Source organism: Ptychodera flava, chromosome 4 (genome assembly GCF_041260155.1).
Source record: "Ptychodera flava strain L36383 chromosome 4, AS_Pfla_20210202, whole genome shotgun sequence".
NCBI classification, from domain to species: Eukaryota; Metazoa; Hemichordata; class Enteropneusta; family Ptychoderidae; genus Ptychodera; species Ptychodera flava.
This window is the reverse complement of record NC_091931.1, coordinates 4,754,864-4,772,493: the sequence shown is the minus strand read 5'-3', so window position 1 is coordinate 4,772,493 and position 17,630 is coordinate 4,754,864. Positions and strand designations below refer to the sequence as shown.

General features: G+C 34.4%; 1 protein-coding gene across 1 annotated transcript in view; it reads left to right on the top strand.

Annotated features, from left to right (window-relative positions):
* LOC139130735 (folate receptor alpha-like) overlaps positions 1-9,605 on the top strand; it is a 30,945-nt gene extending 21,340 nt beyond the window's left edge. Inside the window, exons 2-6 of the mRNA XM_070696518.1 lie at positions 5,074-5,257; positions 5,811-6,002; positions 6,272-6,407; positions 7,914-8,092; positions 8,426-9,605. Coding sequence (XP_070552619.1) covers positions 5,087-5,257; positions 5,811-6,002; positions 6,272-6,407; positions 7,914-8,092; positions 8,426-8,542 — 795 coding nt within the window. The 5' untranslated portion in view covers positions 5,074-5,086 and the 3' untranslated portion in view covers positions 8,543-9,605. The remainder of the gene's footprint in view (positions 1-5,073; positions 5,258-5,810; positions 6,003-6,271; positions 6,408-7,913; positions 8,093-8,425) is intronic.
* The last annotated feature ends 8,025 nt before the right edge of the window (positions 9,606-17,630 follow it).

The window sequence follows — 17,630 nt, the reverse complement described above, 5'->3', positions numbered from 1 at the left end:
TCACAATTTGAACAAATCCAAATTGGGTTATCCCTAGGGACCTGTATACCAAATATCAAAGCTGTCAGACGAGCGGTTTTGATGAAATAAATTTTTGACCAAAAATGACAAAAAAATTCCTTAAAAATACAGATTTGCATATTTCATCACAATTTGAACAAATCCAATTTGGGTTATCCCTAGGGACCTGTATACCAAATATCAAAGCTGTCTGACCAGCGGTTCATGAAGAAGAAGATTTTTCACCAAAAACGCCTTTTTTGGCACTAATTTGTATATTTCAACAATATCCAAAAAATCAAAAAAAGCACAATTATTCAGGTCAGCCAAAAGTACTTACATGCTACTTTTTCATGTAATCTGCTCAGTGGTTATTGAGATTTTCAATTTGACTGTTTTTACATTTTTCACTTAATTTGCATATTTTTGGCAATGACAACTTCATTTGAACAAAATCTCATCTACAGCCCATCATCCATGTACACACCAAATATCAAGATGAAATGTGCAGCAGTTTTGGAGTTTTTGATGTTGACGGACAGACATACAGACATACAGACATACAGACATACAGACATACATACATACAGACATTTCCCTAGCCTATAAGAATAGCTTCCATTGCCATATATACATATGGCTATGGGAGCTAAAAACTGTCAAAAATTCAACTTCAAAAAGTTCCATTTCTATAAGTTTAGAAGTTTGTGGAGATGTTCTCAGTGGCATTTAGATCTTTATTTGTTCAAATCAAAGATGCATAAATGACTGACAGTCAAAAGAACAAAGTTAATGTGAAAAATGGTCAAAAATCACAAACTCATATAAATCACTGACCCTCAGAATTTGAAACTTGGTAGAAGTATGCCTAATTTGATTCCAATGTAAGATGAGAACATGCAAGTGAGGAAATTAATCATAAAAAGAGTCTATTCAGACACTCTCTCTTTGACTTCAGTATTTGCTAAAGATCTGTTTTGACACTTTAATTATTTGTGAAAGTAGATTTCAATGAAACCTTTTTGTTCTAAATTATCTGAGCCATCCTAGATACATGTATCTATAGCAGACACTGTCCGTTGTTGCAAGACTTTTTTGAAATCCAAAGTAGTTGTAAATACGTGTATGTCATAATAATTACTTTAAAATGCTAGCCATCATCATTTGCTTGTGACAATATGTTTATAATGTTGCAGTTGCTTCCTGAAATAGAAAAATATAAAAATAAAAAAGTAGCCAATGTGTGATTTATTGTCTGACCTCTGGTTGACCAAATGTAAGATATTCATATTTTTGCTAAGCATTTTTTTCAAATAATCTAGAGACTCATGCAAAGCTTTCTTTGAAATTTTTTGATGACATTTCCAACTCATAAGCTTCATATTCTCTTCATTCATCTAGCAGACATGTAGTGTATATTCTTTTGTATTCTTTAGAGCAAACTCTTGTAGATGCAGACTGTTAACGGTAGATTCTAGCTATTCAACGATGTTTAAAAACTTGTAAAAAAAATAAAAAATTAGTAATTACCAGCAGAGATTTGAAATTATGAGCTAGTAGCCTGAAGTATTTGCATTGTTATTCCCTGCATGTAAAAGCATTTTACTGATTGTAAAGATTTCATTGATGTATCAAGTCGATGAATAAATTTTGATGATATTGGAAATTCATTGGTATTACCTCATTAGTCATCACACAATAGATGAAAATCAAGTGAAAATGACATTGCTATCAAAAGACTGTGAAAACTTTTCATTGTAATTCATTGTAATTCAATGCAGTCATCAAGGGAGTTGCTATGGCAACACATAGATGCAGAATGAGTATCAGGTGGAAGTGAATCAAAGCAATCACAGAGTAATCTATATTCAAATATGTCATCATCAGATTTACAATTTGAAGTCATAGCTTTCTTGTACATTCAGTGAGCATGGAGTTCATTTACATTGGTGGTAGAATACAGTTGATTATTACAAACTGATTATTCACTCAGTGTATTGATGCAGCATTGGAGCAACTTTCATTGTTCTTGGCTCATAAATCACATTATCTCAGGAATTCTAAGGTTTGTATATCATCAGCTCGAATTTTTCACCCACTGTCACAATGTTATGATATCATGATGTTTATCATTAATCAGTAGTCGATGTGAGAACACTGTACATTTTATGCTATTGTCATACATTATTAGCTGACATGGGTCCATAGCTGTGGTGTTTTCAGACAGGATTCTAGCCTTTTACTGGCTGGTTTTGACTTTGACGACTTTTCTATATGGAGCCACATACAGCTGTACATGCATATTGACTCTTTGTGCATGCATGTGCATGAAATTATAAAACATTTCATTTTGATTTTGTAAAATGGAAAGACTGTAGACACTTTGTGGCAATCCATCACATGTCAAACATTTAAAGGCCGCCGACAGAACAGTCTCTCTTGTGTTGTCGGAGGCCAATAATTGCTCCAATTTGGAACAAAACCTGTGTATAATGGTCAGCATATCTGACTCTGAATAACCTCTGTCAAAACATCTTTCGACTGAAAGTAAGGAATGAGTTTGAAGGATTGTATGTCTTCATTACAAATAATTCTGAAATGCAATTTTCAAGAAATTTATACTATTGAATTATATGATTGCTGTTATCTTTTCCTAAATTTGCTAGTTCTATATCATACCAACTGCACTGAAAGTATTGGATGTAAATATTCCACACCTAGTTAAGGCCACCTCCATGTAGTGGTCACTTTTTCTAGGTCCCCTGTGTGACCGCAATACATAGGTTGACTATAATTGACATATTTTGACTAAATTACATGATATTGCATGATGATGACCCAAAAACTAAATGAACAACATTGACGTGGAAATAATACATGAAAAGTCTAATTTTCTGCCTCAATTTTATATATATATCAATTTTTAATATTTTGTCGACAATCGATCAAGCCAGAGCCTTTGGGACAGTTGTAACAAAGCAAAATCTCTCAACAGTGTCAGATCCTGTGATTAATAATTGAAAATTATTTGTGATTTGTGATATTGTCAAGTTTTCTATTTTAAGAAGTGTCATTGTCACATTCATGTTAGGTGTAAGGTAATACGGGTTGTCTGGTTTTGTGGAGATCATGTCGCATGCAAGCTTTTGTTTAAACAACAATTCAGTATAAAGGGACAGTCAAAGTTTTGTGTTATTTTCAATATCAAGAAAAACTCAATTACCTTTGTGTAAAATAAACTGTGAACTCACAATACATGTTGAGAGATAAGTGTTTCATTAAGCCTTTACACTGCCCTCTACATGAAGTCTGGGCATTTTTTTGAGGATAGCTGTTTGCTACATGCACATTATATATTCATAGAATTTCATGGACATACACCATACAGTCTCCTAATTGTCAGATTTAAGGACTTGTTCAGTTCAGTTTTACCATCTATACAATTGTTTTTGCAGACCGTGTATTTCCAGACATTAAAAAATCAACTTTTATAGCATGGTGATCAGAAACACTGTAAATTGTTTCTAATTGTAGCAGATTGATAAATTATTGCTAACTTAGTGGCCATATCGTAAAAGTTAAAATGACCTTTTTTCTTGACTTTTCTCTTAAAGGGATATAGTCGTCGGAACTGCGCCTGTGCGAGTTTCTTGTTTACAAACAATGTATTTCGTGAACGATATCAAGATGCACCTCATCATCATAGCTGCAACATTTAAATTATACGATGATAGATTATGACAGACATGTTTTAACTTTTATCAATCACCATTGTGCCTTGGATACATTGTTGCCATGGGTCGTATGGGTCCCATAGGACCTTTGAGTGCAGTTCCGATGACTATATCCCTTTAATCATTCCAAAATGTTGTCTTGGTTGTATTTACACAGACCAAGCCATTCACATCTTTATAAAACTCTGTGTTGGAATAACAGTGATTATAAATTTAAAGTTATAAAGGGAGTGGAGATGGCTATTGTATTTACCTCCATGATCAAAGTTAGATTGCGACTGATTACCAATTAGGGATGCTCATAGAACTACAAAAACATAGTCACAAATTTAGAAAAGCTCTCTGAAATAAGTACAGCATAGGTCTTTGTTGTCTTGATATGAAGTTTCAACAGTTTGTGTCAAACAAATGTTTTTTGGTTGCTGTGGCTACTCCATATAAATGTAAGAATAGGGAAATGACTGGTCTTCATTTGACTAATGCATTGTCTTTGAAAGTTTCACCAGTTTAAATTTACAGCTTCAATGAGATTAACATGTCAGCTTGAATTGTTCAGTCATTTAACTGAAATCCATGGTGGAGCCAGCCCATTATTGGCTTAATTGTATGTGAGAAACAGAATTTTGAACTCAGTAGCAATAAAGAAAACCTGTGCATTTATTTCACAATAAATCTGATCAAACCTATTCAAATGTAATGATTCAAGCAGTAGAAATTTGAGTTTTTATTAGAAGCCCCAGTCATGGGTTTGGTGTTCCATGTAACAAAAAGTGTATTTCCCACAGTCCATCTTTGCCAAGAAAATTACATGAATCATTGTTTCAGATGAATCTTTCGTGATCAAAATTTGTAAATATGTCAAATGTATGGATGAAGATACTGTAACAGATGGTGATAATATGACACCTAAACTGATTGGTCGTGTCATATATATGTATATGTGCATGCCATGTACCCGAGTCATGTATTCATGATGTTTCAGGCAGACAGCTGGTTTCATGTTTCACTGGATCCAATACAAATGCTGTTGATAGTTTTTAAACTTCTGTCTTGCATTTTGTTATTGGTCACTGATTCCATGATATCATTCACAATTATTCATTTTTTATGAAATACAAAACTTTTTATTTTCTTTTTAGAAATGTCAATATTCTTATTCAATGAAAGATTAAAAAAAGATTACAAATCTCTGCTTAGACCAATGTTGGAATATATTCATAAGATGTTCTGTTTGTTCAATAAAGAATAATTTTTGCACAATCTTTATAAGGCACAACAGGTGAACAAATTGTCCAGCTTAATTTTTTCTGAATAATAATTTCTTTATTTGTTTTCACAGAAATAGCCCCATCATGAAATGTTTCACTGTAATTATAATGGCTGCAGCATTGTTGATGACATGCTATGCTGAAGAATGGGAGAGTGTTGTTACTGATTTAACTGCAGAAGAAATGCTTGATTTATGTATGGATGGTATCTATCATAAAGATAAACCCGGTGCAGAACCAAATCTTCATGACCAGGTCAGTGTCCATGGAGTATGCAATTTGCAATCTTCTGTCAGTGTTATCTTAGAAATTAGTACTAGCATTAATTTTATACACATGTATGATGGGTGCTGGAGAATTCTTTGGGGGTGGTAGGGTGGGCATTTAAAGAGTGATTTTCCGGTAAATTTCATTTTTGAACCCAGCGACTGCTACATACTGTACACGAAATCGGAACGTTAAATTCCTTGAAAAACTGAAAGACTTTTTTCCTCATACCTCATGTACAACCAGAAAATGGAATCAGATGCTATAAATACAAATATGATGTAAGTATTATTTTTGAAGTGTTGACTGGGTAAGTTTTTCTTCCTACCAGCTTCAGTAACATTTCATATAAAAGAAAATTGTTTGCACTGTAAGTCATTCAAGCCTTTGCCTCCAAAACTATTGCAAACTGTACTACAGTAGACAATGCAAGCTACTAGGCTATTTGTATTCCATCATACAATACGGAACACAAGGGGAAAATAAATATTGTTTTCTATGATCCTTGTATCTAAGTCATTATCACTCTGTTATATCTCAGTGTGCACAGTGGTCAAACAGAAGCTGTTGTTTTTCCAATGTAAGTGAAGAGATACACGATGATGGAGTGTGGCATGACATCAACTGGTATCATTGTGGACAGAATGCCTTGTCTGAAGAGTGTCACAAATTTCTTGTACAGGATTCCTGTTTCTATGAGTGTTCACCAAATGTTGGACCATGGCTTGTTGAGGTTTGTATCGACTTATAAAAAGTTAACTTCAAAATTTAAAAGATTTTTCCGAAGTGTGCTTAATAAGTCAATTTGTGTTTGTAACTGAGTCAAAATTGATGTGATAATGTATTGACAATCAAAGTCCCATTTTTTGATGACTTCTTTGCAAATTTCAAGCTAAGTCTGGATGAAGTTACCAGAGTTATTATTCTTGGATGCACTAAGTGTATATATGCATTTATTTATTATATCCTTTTGAAACTCACTTTGACATTCTTCATCAACAGCATAAAATTTCCATAAGAAATGAACGATTTGTGGATGTGCCGCTATGTGCCAGTGAGTGCAATGCATGGTGGGATGCCTGTAAAGATGATATGACATGTTCAGACAATTGGGCCAAGGGATGGGATTGGTCATCAGGTATGCTTACAAATTTACTGGATAACACGTACTTTCTGTTTTGTTGTATTTTAATTCTCTTTCACACAGTTTCATTTTCAGTGCATTCTTTGATTAAATCTATAATTTGTCATATGTAATGCAAGAATGTTGCCGTTTACTTAACTCATTCTTTTTCTAAACATGACCTAGAAATTCTTGTTATATAAGGTAAATCCAAATGAAGTGACATTCTTTTGTAAAACCATTGTTGAATATTAGTGCATATGATGACTACTAGTATTACAGGATCTTCTGACACACCAGTCACACACAGAATTACTGCACACTGGATGAGTGTATACTGATGCAACCCAAAGTCAAAGTATACATCATACATGGTGTAAAAATCCTGAAATTTTATCTTTAATTTGCACCATACACACTGTATTTAACTTCTCAAATTATGGTACTTTTTACATTATTTTGGTTGCAGTTCATTTTCCTAAGTATAAAGCAATGGAGCTATAAAAGCTTCAAATGTTGAGATTTTCATTAACATTTACAAATTACCAAAAACTGCTCACATACATGATCCTGTAAGTGCTTTAGTTTGATTTATAGTCTTAAAATGGCACTCCCATTTGGTAACATTTTTAAAACACATTTTTTTAGTGCCAACGGTCGATATTTGACGTGGCGACTGCGCGCGGATCGCGAGATATCGATAAAAACATGTCTTCAAAAAAGTAAAAGTTTGAATTCCGGTGGCCCACCTAAATTCAGCTTCTGAACATCGAACGTTCGGCACTGGGGCCACTGTCAACTAAGCTATGGAGTACGAGTCTACACTGACGCTGCTGTACGCCACAGTACCACTTGCCTGGTGATCGATCATGTCCTGTGAGAGAAAGCTGAGTCTTACTGACTTGGTGAAAAAGCGAAAAAACAATTTTTGCAGATTCCACCAGAATTCGCATAGGTGACTAGCCCAGTTACATGCGGTTGATACATAGCAGCCACCGCGTTGTATGCATAGACGCATACCACGCGCGCGGCGAACCACACGTACTGTGTGGCAGACGACAACGACGGCGGCTAATATTAACACGTAAAAACGTATGTTTATGTGGTATTGCTTAAAAATATAATACAACTGATTTAGAATAATGACAACGACAAAGCTAAGAAGAAGTTTTCAAAAACTGACCTGTGGTAAAGACATACTGCTGTATATAAAGTCTTCGCAGAGGGAGGTAAAATTGCGCCGTTCGAACTTATGATGGACTCCCTGAATATCGTCAATCAGCACAACAACAAACCTTCGGTGGATTTCGCGTCATAATCAGAAACGATCGTAAAACTTCGGGATGTGAAAAATACGCTCGGGAAATGACATGTTTTATCGATATCTCGCGATCCGCGCGCAGTTGCCACGTCAAATATCGACCGTTGGCAATACAAAATTGTGTTTTAAAAATGTTACCAAATGGGAGTGCCTCTTTAAGTAATGGTAATTACCTTAAAAACATATTATCATATTTTTAGGAACTGCTAGCTGTCCTGATGACAAGCCATGTAGATCATTTGCAGAATACTTCGATAATGCTACCAATTTCTGTGCAAATCTATGGGGTGGTTCATTTAAGGTTGTTCCGGACAATGATCCAGACATGCCTTGTATGAAAATGTTCTGGCAAGATGCAGAGAAGAATCCAAATGATGAGGCAAGTTGTAAAAGTTTCAAAGGATTCAAATTAATGCGCAACAAAGAGAAACTTCAAGAAATATATTGAAAACTCCAATGGGGTAGTACATTGTATAACCAGTACCACACGCATGTATGTCTGTCAAAGATTGCAATACACTAACTACAAGTTGAAACGTACTTTAACTCCTCAAACCAAAGCTAGAACTCAACTAAAAATAAAAAAACGGGTTTCACTAGAGTGTAAAATCTCACTAATTTTGTTCCTTGCCCATAAGCTGTAACTGTCATTTGAGTGTGTAAATCAAGTTGAAAGAACTTATCTTAACGTTTTATTTGTTTCCATCTGTAGGTTGCAGTGTACTATGCCAACAAGAAATCAGTGAGTGGTTCAGTGAGTTTGAACATTCAATCATCACTCATTTATCTCACAGCTGCTCTGCTATTGGTTCAATTGGATGCCAACTAATGACCAATGGGGATCAAGAATATCATGTTATTATCATCTTTAAAAAAATCAGTACTATGGTATCCAGAGTTGGGACCATTTTTTTTATTTTTCATATTTGGTTTCATTGACATTGATGTTAACTATAAAAAAAAATGTCAGCAATTTTTCTGTGGCCTGGTTTTCCCCTGTGTGGAGAACAGCCTTAAAAATTAAACCAAGTTCAAATTAGCTAGTGTTAGATATGACAGTCTTCAAATTTCGACACTGCAGTTTTGTTTGTGATATTAATTTCTAATGTCTATATTGTTATTATAGCATAGGTTTCCAAATGTTTTGCAATGAACATACATTATTGTAATTTTTGTAAAGAAAGGATAAGGTTGAGCACATGACATTTAATGTTATAGCAATATTGCTTTGAGATATTAATGTATTATGATGACCCAGTATGCTACGTTGTTTGATCAATAACACACATGGTACTAAGTACTACCTGAATGTTTATATTTCACCATAATTACTTAGAGAAGCATGAATTAATTAACAGCATTAAAGGAACATGACATTCTAAAACTCCCTGGAATATATGATAACCATGCCCTGGTTGAGGCCCAGGACGTTGAGGGCGCCATGCATGTACAGGATGAATAGAAACAAGGATGTTCTGATGTATCAGGTTCACACAATGGTCTGGTTGAGGACAGCATGCATGTCCTACATGGGCCATAATAACAAATATCCCAATGTTCTCACGTTATCAGTTCAATTTTTTTATATTCTGTAAGATTTTAGGATTACACTTTGCTGATAAACAAAGACAATGCTAACTTCTAAATGTAGACTTCCAAGAAAATGTTTCCTTAACCCTTTCACCACCATGGTTTATCCCAAATCCATTGTTTTCTATGGTAAAGTTGGACCTGAATACAGGGAACTGGGGGTGAAAGGGTTAAGGGAGTATGTTCTGAAGTACCAAATTCTACTACAGTACTTGCCTAAAGTTGGGAGTTTTGTTAAAAAGTACATATAATTCAATGGTAATAATGTCTGCTCGATCCGCCATTTTATGCCTAACATACATGAGCTATATGTTTATTATAAACGCATTTGATGTACACAATAGTAGGCTGAGGTAAAAAGATGTATTTCTGGTTCTTCAAGTATCATTTGGCAAAGATGAAGTATTGTAATTTTTATGTTTATCCAGCACACTTTTATATTTAACTCTGACTTCAACATCATTTGAAGGATATGAAGAGGGGAAGATGCATGTATTCATATAGAATCTGTTAATTCTGGTGATTTGATATTGTCAATTTGGTATCGTGAAAAAATTGTACTACTACAATTTGGAAGGAAAATAATCACATTATGCACATTTCTTGGTGTATTATGGGTAATTAGCACCAACAAGTCGAACTTTGCCCTTGCTGGTCCTATCTGTAGCTTTTATTTTTTAAAAATGGTCTTACATTTGAAATACAAGAGATTTCTTTGCGCAGTCTGTGTTACATTTTATTTGTAATTAATTTAGAAATCAGCAAATCCAGATGTTGGACTTCTGGACTTACATGTACTCTGGCAAGTCAATTTAATTGTCATTTAATGGATGTGACAGTAGTCGAAAGATTGCATGCAGAAATGCAGGAGTAGAATTGACAATGTACTCTATGGATATAGACTCAACTCTGATTAATTCACCCAGAACATTGATGCGTGTGAGAATTTCATCACCATGGCTGATCATCATTGTACATGAACCAATTGATACACAATAGTTTTCACTAATCACCAATGGTAGTGAACCCACTGGCTACAGAGTATAATTACTGATGAAAATTCACCCAATATGATCTAGAAATATTATTAAGGTAGAATGCACCTCAGGGGACAGGTAATTTAACTCTCAAATTTTTTCAACACTTTTCTGGTCTGCTATGGGGGCTCATTTTTAAAAAAAAACCACAATCTCAGTTTTGAAAGTTTATTTTTCCCCATACAGTTAACACATGGATAGTGGCCATTGCGAAATTGAAATATCAGTAAACGTTAGGTTATTTGTTTATCTAGCGACAAAACTTTGCACCATGACCCCTATTTTTATTCCTGATTTGATAAGGGAATGGTTGAGCAAAAGGTTAAAGGGACAAAGTCAGCCATTTTTTCATGAAATTTGTTTGATATGAGATACTTTTATATTGACATGTTGAAAGATAATAAATGGGTGACCATGCATGTATTCGACCCCGGTTTTAGAAACTATACATGAAACCATCTTGAAAATGAATTAATGGTCATGGACCATTAATTCATTTTCAAGATGGTTTCATGTATATATGAAATACATGAAACATGTATACATGAAACCATCTTGAAAATGAATTAATGGTCATGACCATTAATTCATTTTCAAGATGGTTTCATGTATGGTGTCTCAAACCTTGGTCGAATACACGCATGGTCACCCATTTATTGTCTTTCAACATGTCAAACAATATAAAAAGTATCTCTTATCAAACAAAATTCTTGAAAAAATGGCTGACTTTGTCCCTTTATAAAGCTTTCACTTTGTAGGCGCATACTGCCTTAATTACACAAATGTGAATGTGTGCATATCTGTGCAAATATGTGGACACATCATTACATATGCGTATAGAATATTCAAAAGTGAGATTGAGGGACTGAACAACGATTTTATTTTTGAAAAGTATGAATATAATGTATCTGCTTATAATTGTTTTTATTTATTTATAGTAATGCTGTGTGCTTACAAATTTGCTAATGTTTCTTATTATAAGGTAAAGACCCATTTTCATGGCTAACATAAAACTTAGTGCAAAGTCATAAGTTAGTAGGAAAAGAACAGACAATTTTGATAGTGGAGTCTTTTTGAAATGCAGAGTGGTTAACTCAACACAGAGTTCAATGTGGCATTGTAACTGTATTGTGGTTCAGACTAGAATTATTATGGCAACACAAAAAAATAACACATTGTAGTCAGAGTGAGCAAGAGTTATACTTCACAGTATAGTCAGAAAAAAGTTGTTTTCCTGTTTTTCTCAAACAAAAAAACATTAACAGTTATTGTTTCTTTAATATTGCAATCAATTTCATATCATCATTCAGAACATCCAAACAATTCTAACAGCTCACACATCAGTGACAAGATAGTACATCAACCATTATTGAGAAAGTATTGATTTATTGCTGTTATTTAGGAATATATGTAGACTTCTGCTCCTAATAACAATCTCCTAATAACAATGAAATGCAGTTACAGTACCATAACACACCTGCTATTTACCTTCACAAAAAACTAACTATTCCAATAAAGGAATTAATCTGAGTAGCAGTAATGCATGTATTTAAGAAGTTGCAAGATATAATTATTTTTACAAATGTTCAATTTTGTGAAGTAGTAATTTTTGTCAAATTGTGTAAAATCATACTTTCCATTTCAATAGGTTCTATAAAGTTGTATGAATTCTTACAATTGAGAAATTTAAATTTACTGCTTTCTTTGCAAAAATACAAATGTCTTCATTTCGTGCAAGGAGGAATACTCATCAGTAATGCAAGGATTAAAGAAGATAGTAATACATATGTGATCAATCAGCAGTCATTATTTATCATTTACGTGTGTAAACACGTGGGCTATTGTCATAGCGATGTCTGTCTGTCTGTCCGTGTGTGTATGTGTGTGTGTGTGTGTGTCTGTCTGTTTACACGATAACTCAAAAACGCCTGAACGGATTCAAGTCAGATTTGGTACACAGGTGCCATATGCTACTTGCAAGAACTGATTAGATTTTGGTTAGTGTGGCTTGCATATTAATGAAGTTATGCAATATCGTTTTTTTCCGTACAATGGTTTCCCTATGGAGACGGTAATGACAGTGTAGACATATATCAAGAAATACTGCACAAAATTTCATGAAACTTTTCACAGATGACAATCTCAGAACATTATGATGATGCTGTGAGTGTCATGTCAATTACCTTCTCATTTGCATATTTAATGAACTTTTGTTATTAGTGAGATAACTCTGAAATTACTGCACCAAACTTGATGATACTTGCAACAAATATTGATCTGATTTATCTAATTATAGTTAGAAGCATTAGGCAGTGTCAAGTTAATAAATAGGTCATTTGCATATTTTATGAAGTTTTGTAATTAGTCATATAACTCCGATATAACTTTACCAAATGTGATGAAATCTGCTGCAGATACTGATCCGACTGATATCTAACTGTAGTGTAAAGCATTCAGTAGTGTGAAATTAATTAAGGGTTCATTTGCATATTTAATGAACTTTGTAATTAGGTATATAACTCTGAAATTACGGCACCCAAGTCAGTGAAATCGGGTACAGATATTGTTTTGATAAATATCTAATTGTACTGAGAAGCATTTGGCAGTGTCAAGTTAACAAATAGGTCATTTGCATATTTTATGAAGTTTTGTAATTAGTGATATAACTCCAAAATAACTGCACCAAATGTGATGAAATCTGTTGCAGATACTGATCTGACAGATATCTAATTGTGGTGTAGAGCATTTACTTGTGTGAAGTTAATTAAGGGTTTATTTGCATATTTAATGAACTTTGTAATTAGTGATATTACTCTAAAATTACAGCATTAAATTTGATGAAACTTGCTACAGATGTTGATCTGATAAATATCCAATTGTACTGAGAAGCATTTAACAGTGACTAGTTAATAATTGGCTCATTTGCATATTTCATGAAGTTTTATAATTAGTCATATAACTCCAAAATAACTGCATCAAATGTGATGAAAACTGCTGCATATACTGATCTGACAGATATCTAACTGTGTTGTAAAGCATTTAGTAGTGTAAAGTTAATTAAAGGTTCATTTGCATATTTAATAAACCTTGTAATTAGGTATATAGCTCTGAAATTACGGCACCAAATTTTGTGAAACGTGCTACAGATATTGATTTGATAAATATCTAATTTGGCTATGAATCATTGAACAGTGTCAAGTTAATATAGGGATTATTTGCATATTTAATGAACTTTGTAATTAGTGACATTACTCTAAAATTACTGCATTAAATTAAATAAAACGTGCTACAAATGTTGATCTGATGGATATCTAATTGTCCCATGAAGCATTGAGCAGTGTCAAGTTAATTAACAGCTCATTTGCATATTAAATAAAGTTTTGTAATTAGTGATTAAAATCTGAGAGTACTGTGCGATGTTGAAAAAAACCTGCTACATATAGTGATAACATATATCTCATTGTTCTGTGAAGCATACTACTATTAATGAACCTGTTGTAAAACACGTGAGCATATTCAGTTCATATCTGGTTTTTGGCATACAATTCAAGTTATCCCTTGAACATCCGCACAGATAATTCCTGTGATAGAATTACCTTCAAGAAACACTGGCTCCTAGATTGGTCCCTGAAACACAGGTGAAGCATTCATCATTTTATACTTGTTCTAAAAGTGACAACTAATTGACTCAAAGTATTCTGTACAGCCATGAGTTTTGATATGAATGATCTAAAGTCATTTATAGTCACCAGGTTTTTGTATGGATGGAATTGTGAAAATAACTATGAGAATTTTAACACCTCTTTTATTTCGGTCTACAATTGCCAAGGAATAATATTCAGGGGCAAGACTGAAAAATACTGTACTAGGCCAACACTAAATAATTTTAGAAATCACCACAATCCTAGGGTGTCAAGTCACTTCATAAAGCCCGAGAGGCCCCCTAAGAAACCCTTACTGTTTTTAATTATAAGATATGACCCACATTTCTACAGGTGCACCTATTCAGGACGCGAAGGCTTCCAGATATAGTTGTATCAATACAATCACAGCCATATCACCAAATAGTAATATGCAAAGTCGGCTGACTAGTGGAACTTGCCAAACTGTTTTGTATATTATCTTTATCACTGTACTTGCAGGACTTTGCCCATAAAGACATTCAACCCATAGCAAGAGATGAATTCTAATAGTAACGAATTGGTGACAGTCTGGATACATTTCCCACCCAACTCTTTTGTACATACTTGGTAGAGGTTCCACCGTCTACATGCAATAGCATCATCTTTCTAAGCTTCCGTTTGAAAAAACTGGCAATAAGAGAAAGAACTATCGCTAGTTGCCATCAGAGGGCACTAGCCGGGAAACCTTTTGTTGGATAAAAAAATAATTGTTTGTCAGATAAATAAAATTTTGTCGGGTAAAAAATGCAAACTTTTTTCGGATAAAATAAAAATTCGCGAGATAAAATAAATATTGTCTGATAGAAAACAAATTGTTCCTGATAAAAGCATAAACTTAGTCGGATAAAAGCTAAAACAATGTGTCTCTATTATACAAGTCTCCTTACTATCGTACTCAGAACACGTACCTTGTCTCTTTAGCCATTCTTCCAAGGCCGCGGCGCATAAATTTTATCTAGACATCAGAAAATGTAGATGGTTATGATGTAAAAATGACTATATAAAACAATTATTACATCAACGGTTACTCTAGATCTCCTGCCAGAATGTACCTTTTGTGCGTTTGTGGGCAAGGTATTCCATTAGGCGTTTTACAAAAAGAAACGAAGAATTAGAAAGTTTGAAATAAAGAAAGAGACATTCGATGCCTTCCAGTCAGTTCCAGTATCGAATGGTCGACGTCTTGGTCACACAACGTGCTTTATAGACTGTAGATTTTTAAAGATAATCACAGAAACACGATAAAATCGTGTGAAAGAATACCGATATCCACAAATGTAATATCCTCAATACTCTATAATTTTAAAATTATTTTCATGGACGCCGACTGACGTTACCTGTCTTTCCGTGTGAGGGCGTAGTTGCTTTTAGCATTCATGGGGCAACTAAGGCAAAAAAGATAAATTGTGCTGTTCCGATAAAATGGTTTTCAAAAATAGGGTAGGTAGGTCGGCAGGAACCTATTTTTTCCAAAATATCTTTATTTTTAAATATGCATTTATCAGGGGTTCAGGGCGATCAAACACTGGCCACAACATTTCCAGAAAAATGCATCATACATATAAAAGGAAGAAACATAAAAGACATTCTTGATCAAGGAAAAATCAAATGTAAAGTAACGAACGCGTGATTTTACGGTTTTTTCTTTCTTTTTTATTATTTCCGTTTTTACGTAGCTCTAAAAAGTTTAGGGTCGGCAGGTAAAAAATATGTTAGGTAGGCTGGGTTACCGGAAAAGCCCATTTTTTGAAAGTCCGGCCTAAGCGAAAGAATTCCCGGTTAGATGCGCATACGCTTAGTGTCGTCTTCAACTTTGAAATGATGGCGGGTGATTAAAGCACGGAGAGCGCTGAGATGAGCGACGATCCTCTGATTAGAATAGAAAGATTTATCATTCCAACAGCGTAGGAGTTCATTGATAACAACGATTCAAGGAAGTTATGCGGTATGGCTTAGGACTTTTTGCCTCTTTTTTGTGAAGAAAGTAGTGGTGGTATGTCGTAAAACACCTGTAACCTGGTCTTCAAGTTATTCGAGCTATAGCGCCCGTCCCTCGTATCCTAGCTATGGTTCACAGCTATGGTGTCAAAATCTTCCCGTAAAAGGCGGGAATCCAGTCTGAAAACACCACAGCTATGGACCCACAGCTACTCGTGGCCTTGCGTTACCAGAAATATATCGCTATGACCCTCGGGAATAGCGATGTATTTCTGGTAACGCCTGGCCCCCGGGGTAATAAACGGGCGCTATAAGTCCTCTTGACCAGGTAATGTTACGTCTGTCCTGCAGTCGTGGCAGTCATCGCATAAACGGGTGAGCTGCGACCAGGGTGTCTGAACTTACCATGCTGTGGAAATTGAAGTATCCTGCTTTATAAATATAGATAATGGCAGTCTGCTTCGGGGTCAAAAGTTTGTTGACGAAATATTGAACTATACATTAACTGTTAAGCAGTCAATTCCCGATGTATATCTTCAACAACGAATCGTATTTGGGTTCAACAACAGGAGAAGATTCAACGTTTAATAGTGGGAGATTTACTGTCGAAATATTGAACTATACGTAACTCACTTTGTTCGCCATAGACACTTCTTTGGTTCCATTCACCTGCCTACCTACATGTACATGTTGCTAGGGCTCCCATGATTTGACAAAAATGAGAAAATTTGCCTTTCAACCTTTGTTTGTGCAAATTTTGTCATCATCACCAGAAAACTGAAGTCAATTTCAAATAGGGGTAAATGCCCTCTTTTACAAATATTAACCTTCCGACAAAAAAGAGCGAGAAAACCGACCGTTATCAGATGAACACACCAGGAAGGAGTCACCAATGTAAACCATCGTATCACATTTGAAAGCTATCAGGCAACCTGTGGTAGAAGAAATGATATTTAAACCAACATTTAGAAAATTGACTAAAAATTTACAAATGCAAATTTTGTGATCATTTCTGAGCACCTGCATGATATCATCTCTAGAAACCAACGGACCAAGATTTAAGCGATCGGACAAACGATTTCAGAGAACCTGATGTTATGACAAAAATGAGAAAAACAGGCTTAAAAAGTCAACATATGCAAATTTTGTCATCACTCGTAAACGTCTTGGTGAGGTCATAGTAAGTTACAAACTAAATATCTTCAAACTCTTGACAACTGGTGGTCTCAAGATATCCACAAATGTTCAAATCATCGTATACGCATTAACGCACAATTTGTTAGCCTCGCTGACAAAAACGTTTTTCGATTTTCCATAATCGATATTAAACAGATTCATTACGCAAAATTCAGTTGAGTCTGATCAGCGATTTTTGAGAATTTTGAGAATATGGACATAATTCTCATTGTTCTCAATTTTGATTTCAGCAATTCGAAGGGAACTGTTTATGTCGTTAATAACGTCAAACCTTTGTTATTCTAGGTTCTTGCCACGTGAGAAATGAAATCAATAAATAATATAGGCTAATCCTTGTAGCAGAATTTGTGTAGGCGATGTTTTCGTGTGTGCGCCTTTTAACAATTTTAACATAAAGTAATGCAGTATAAGAAAAAACAAAGCATTACCCTTTGCCAACACAATGTAAATGAAATGTGTACAATATGCAAGA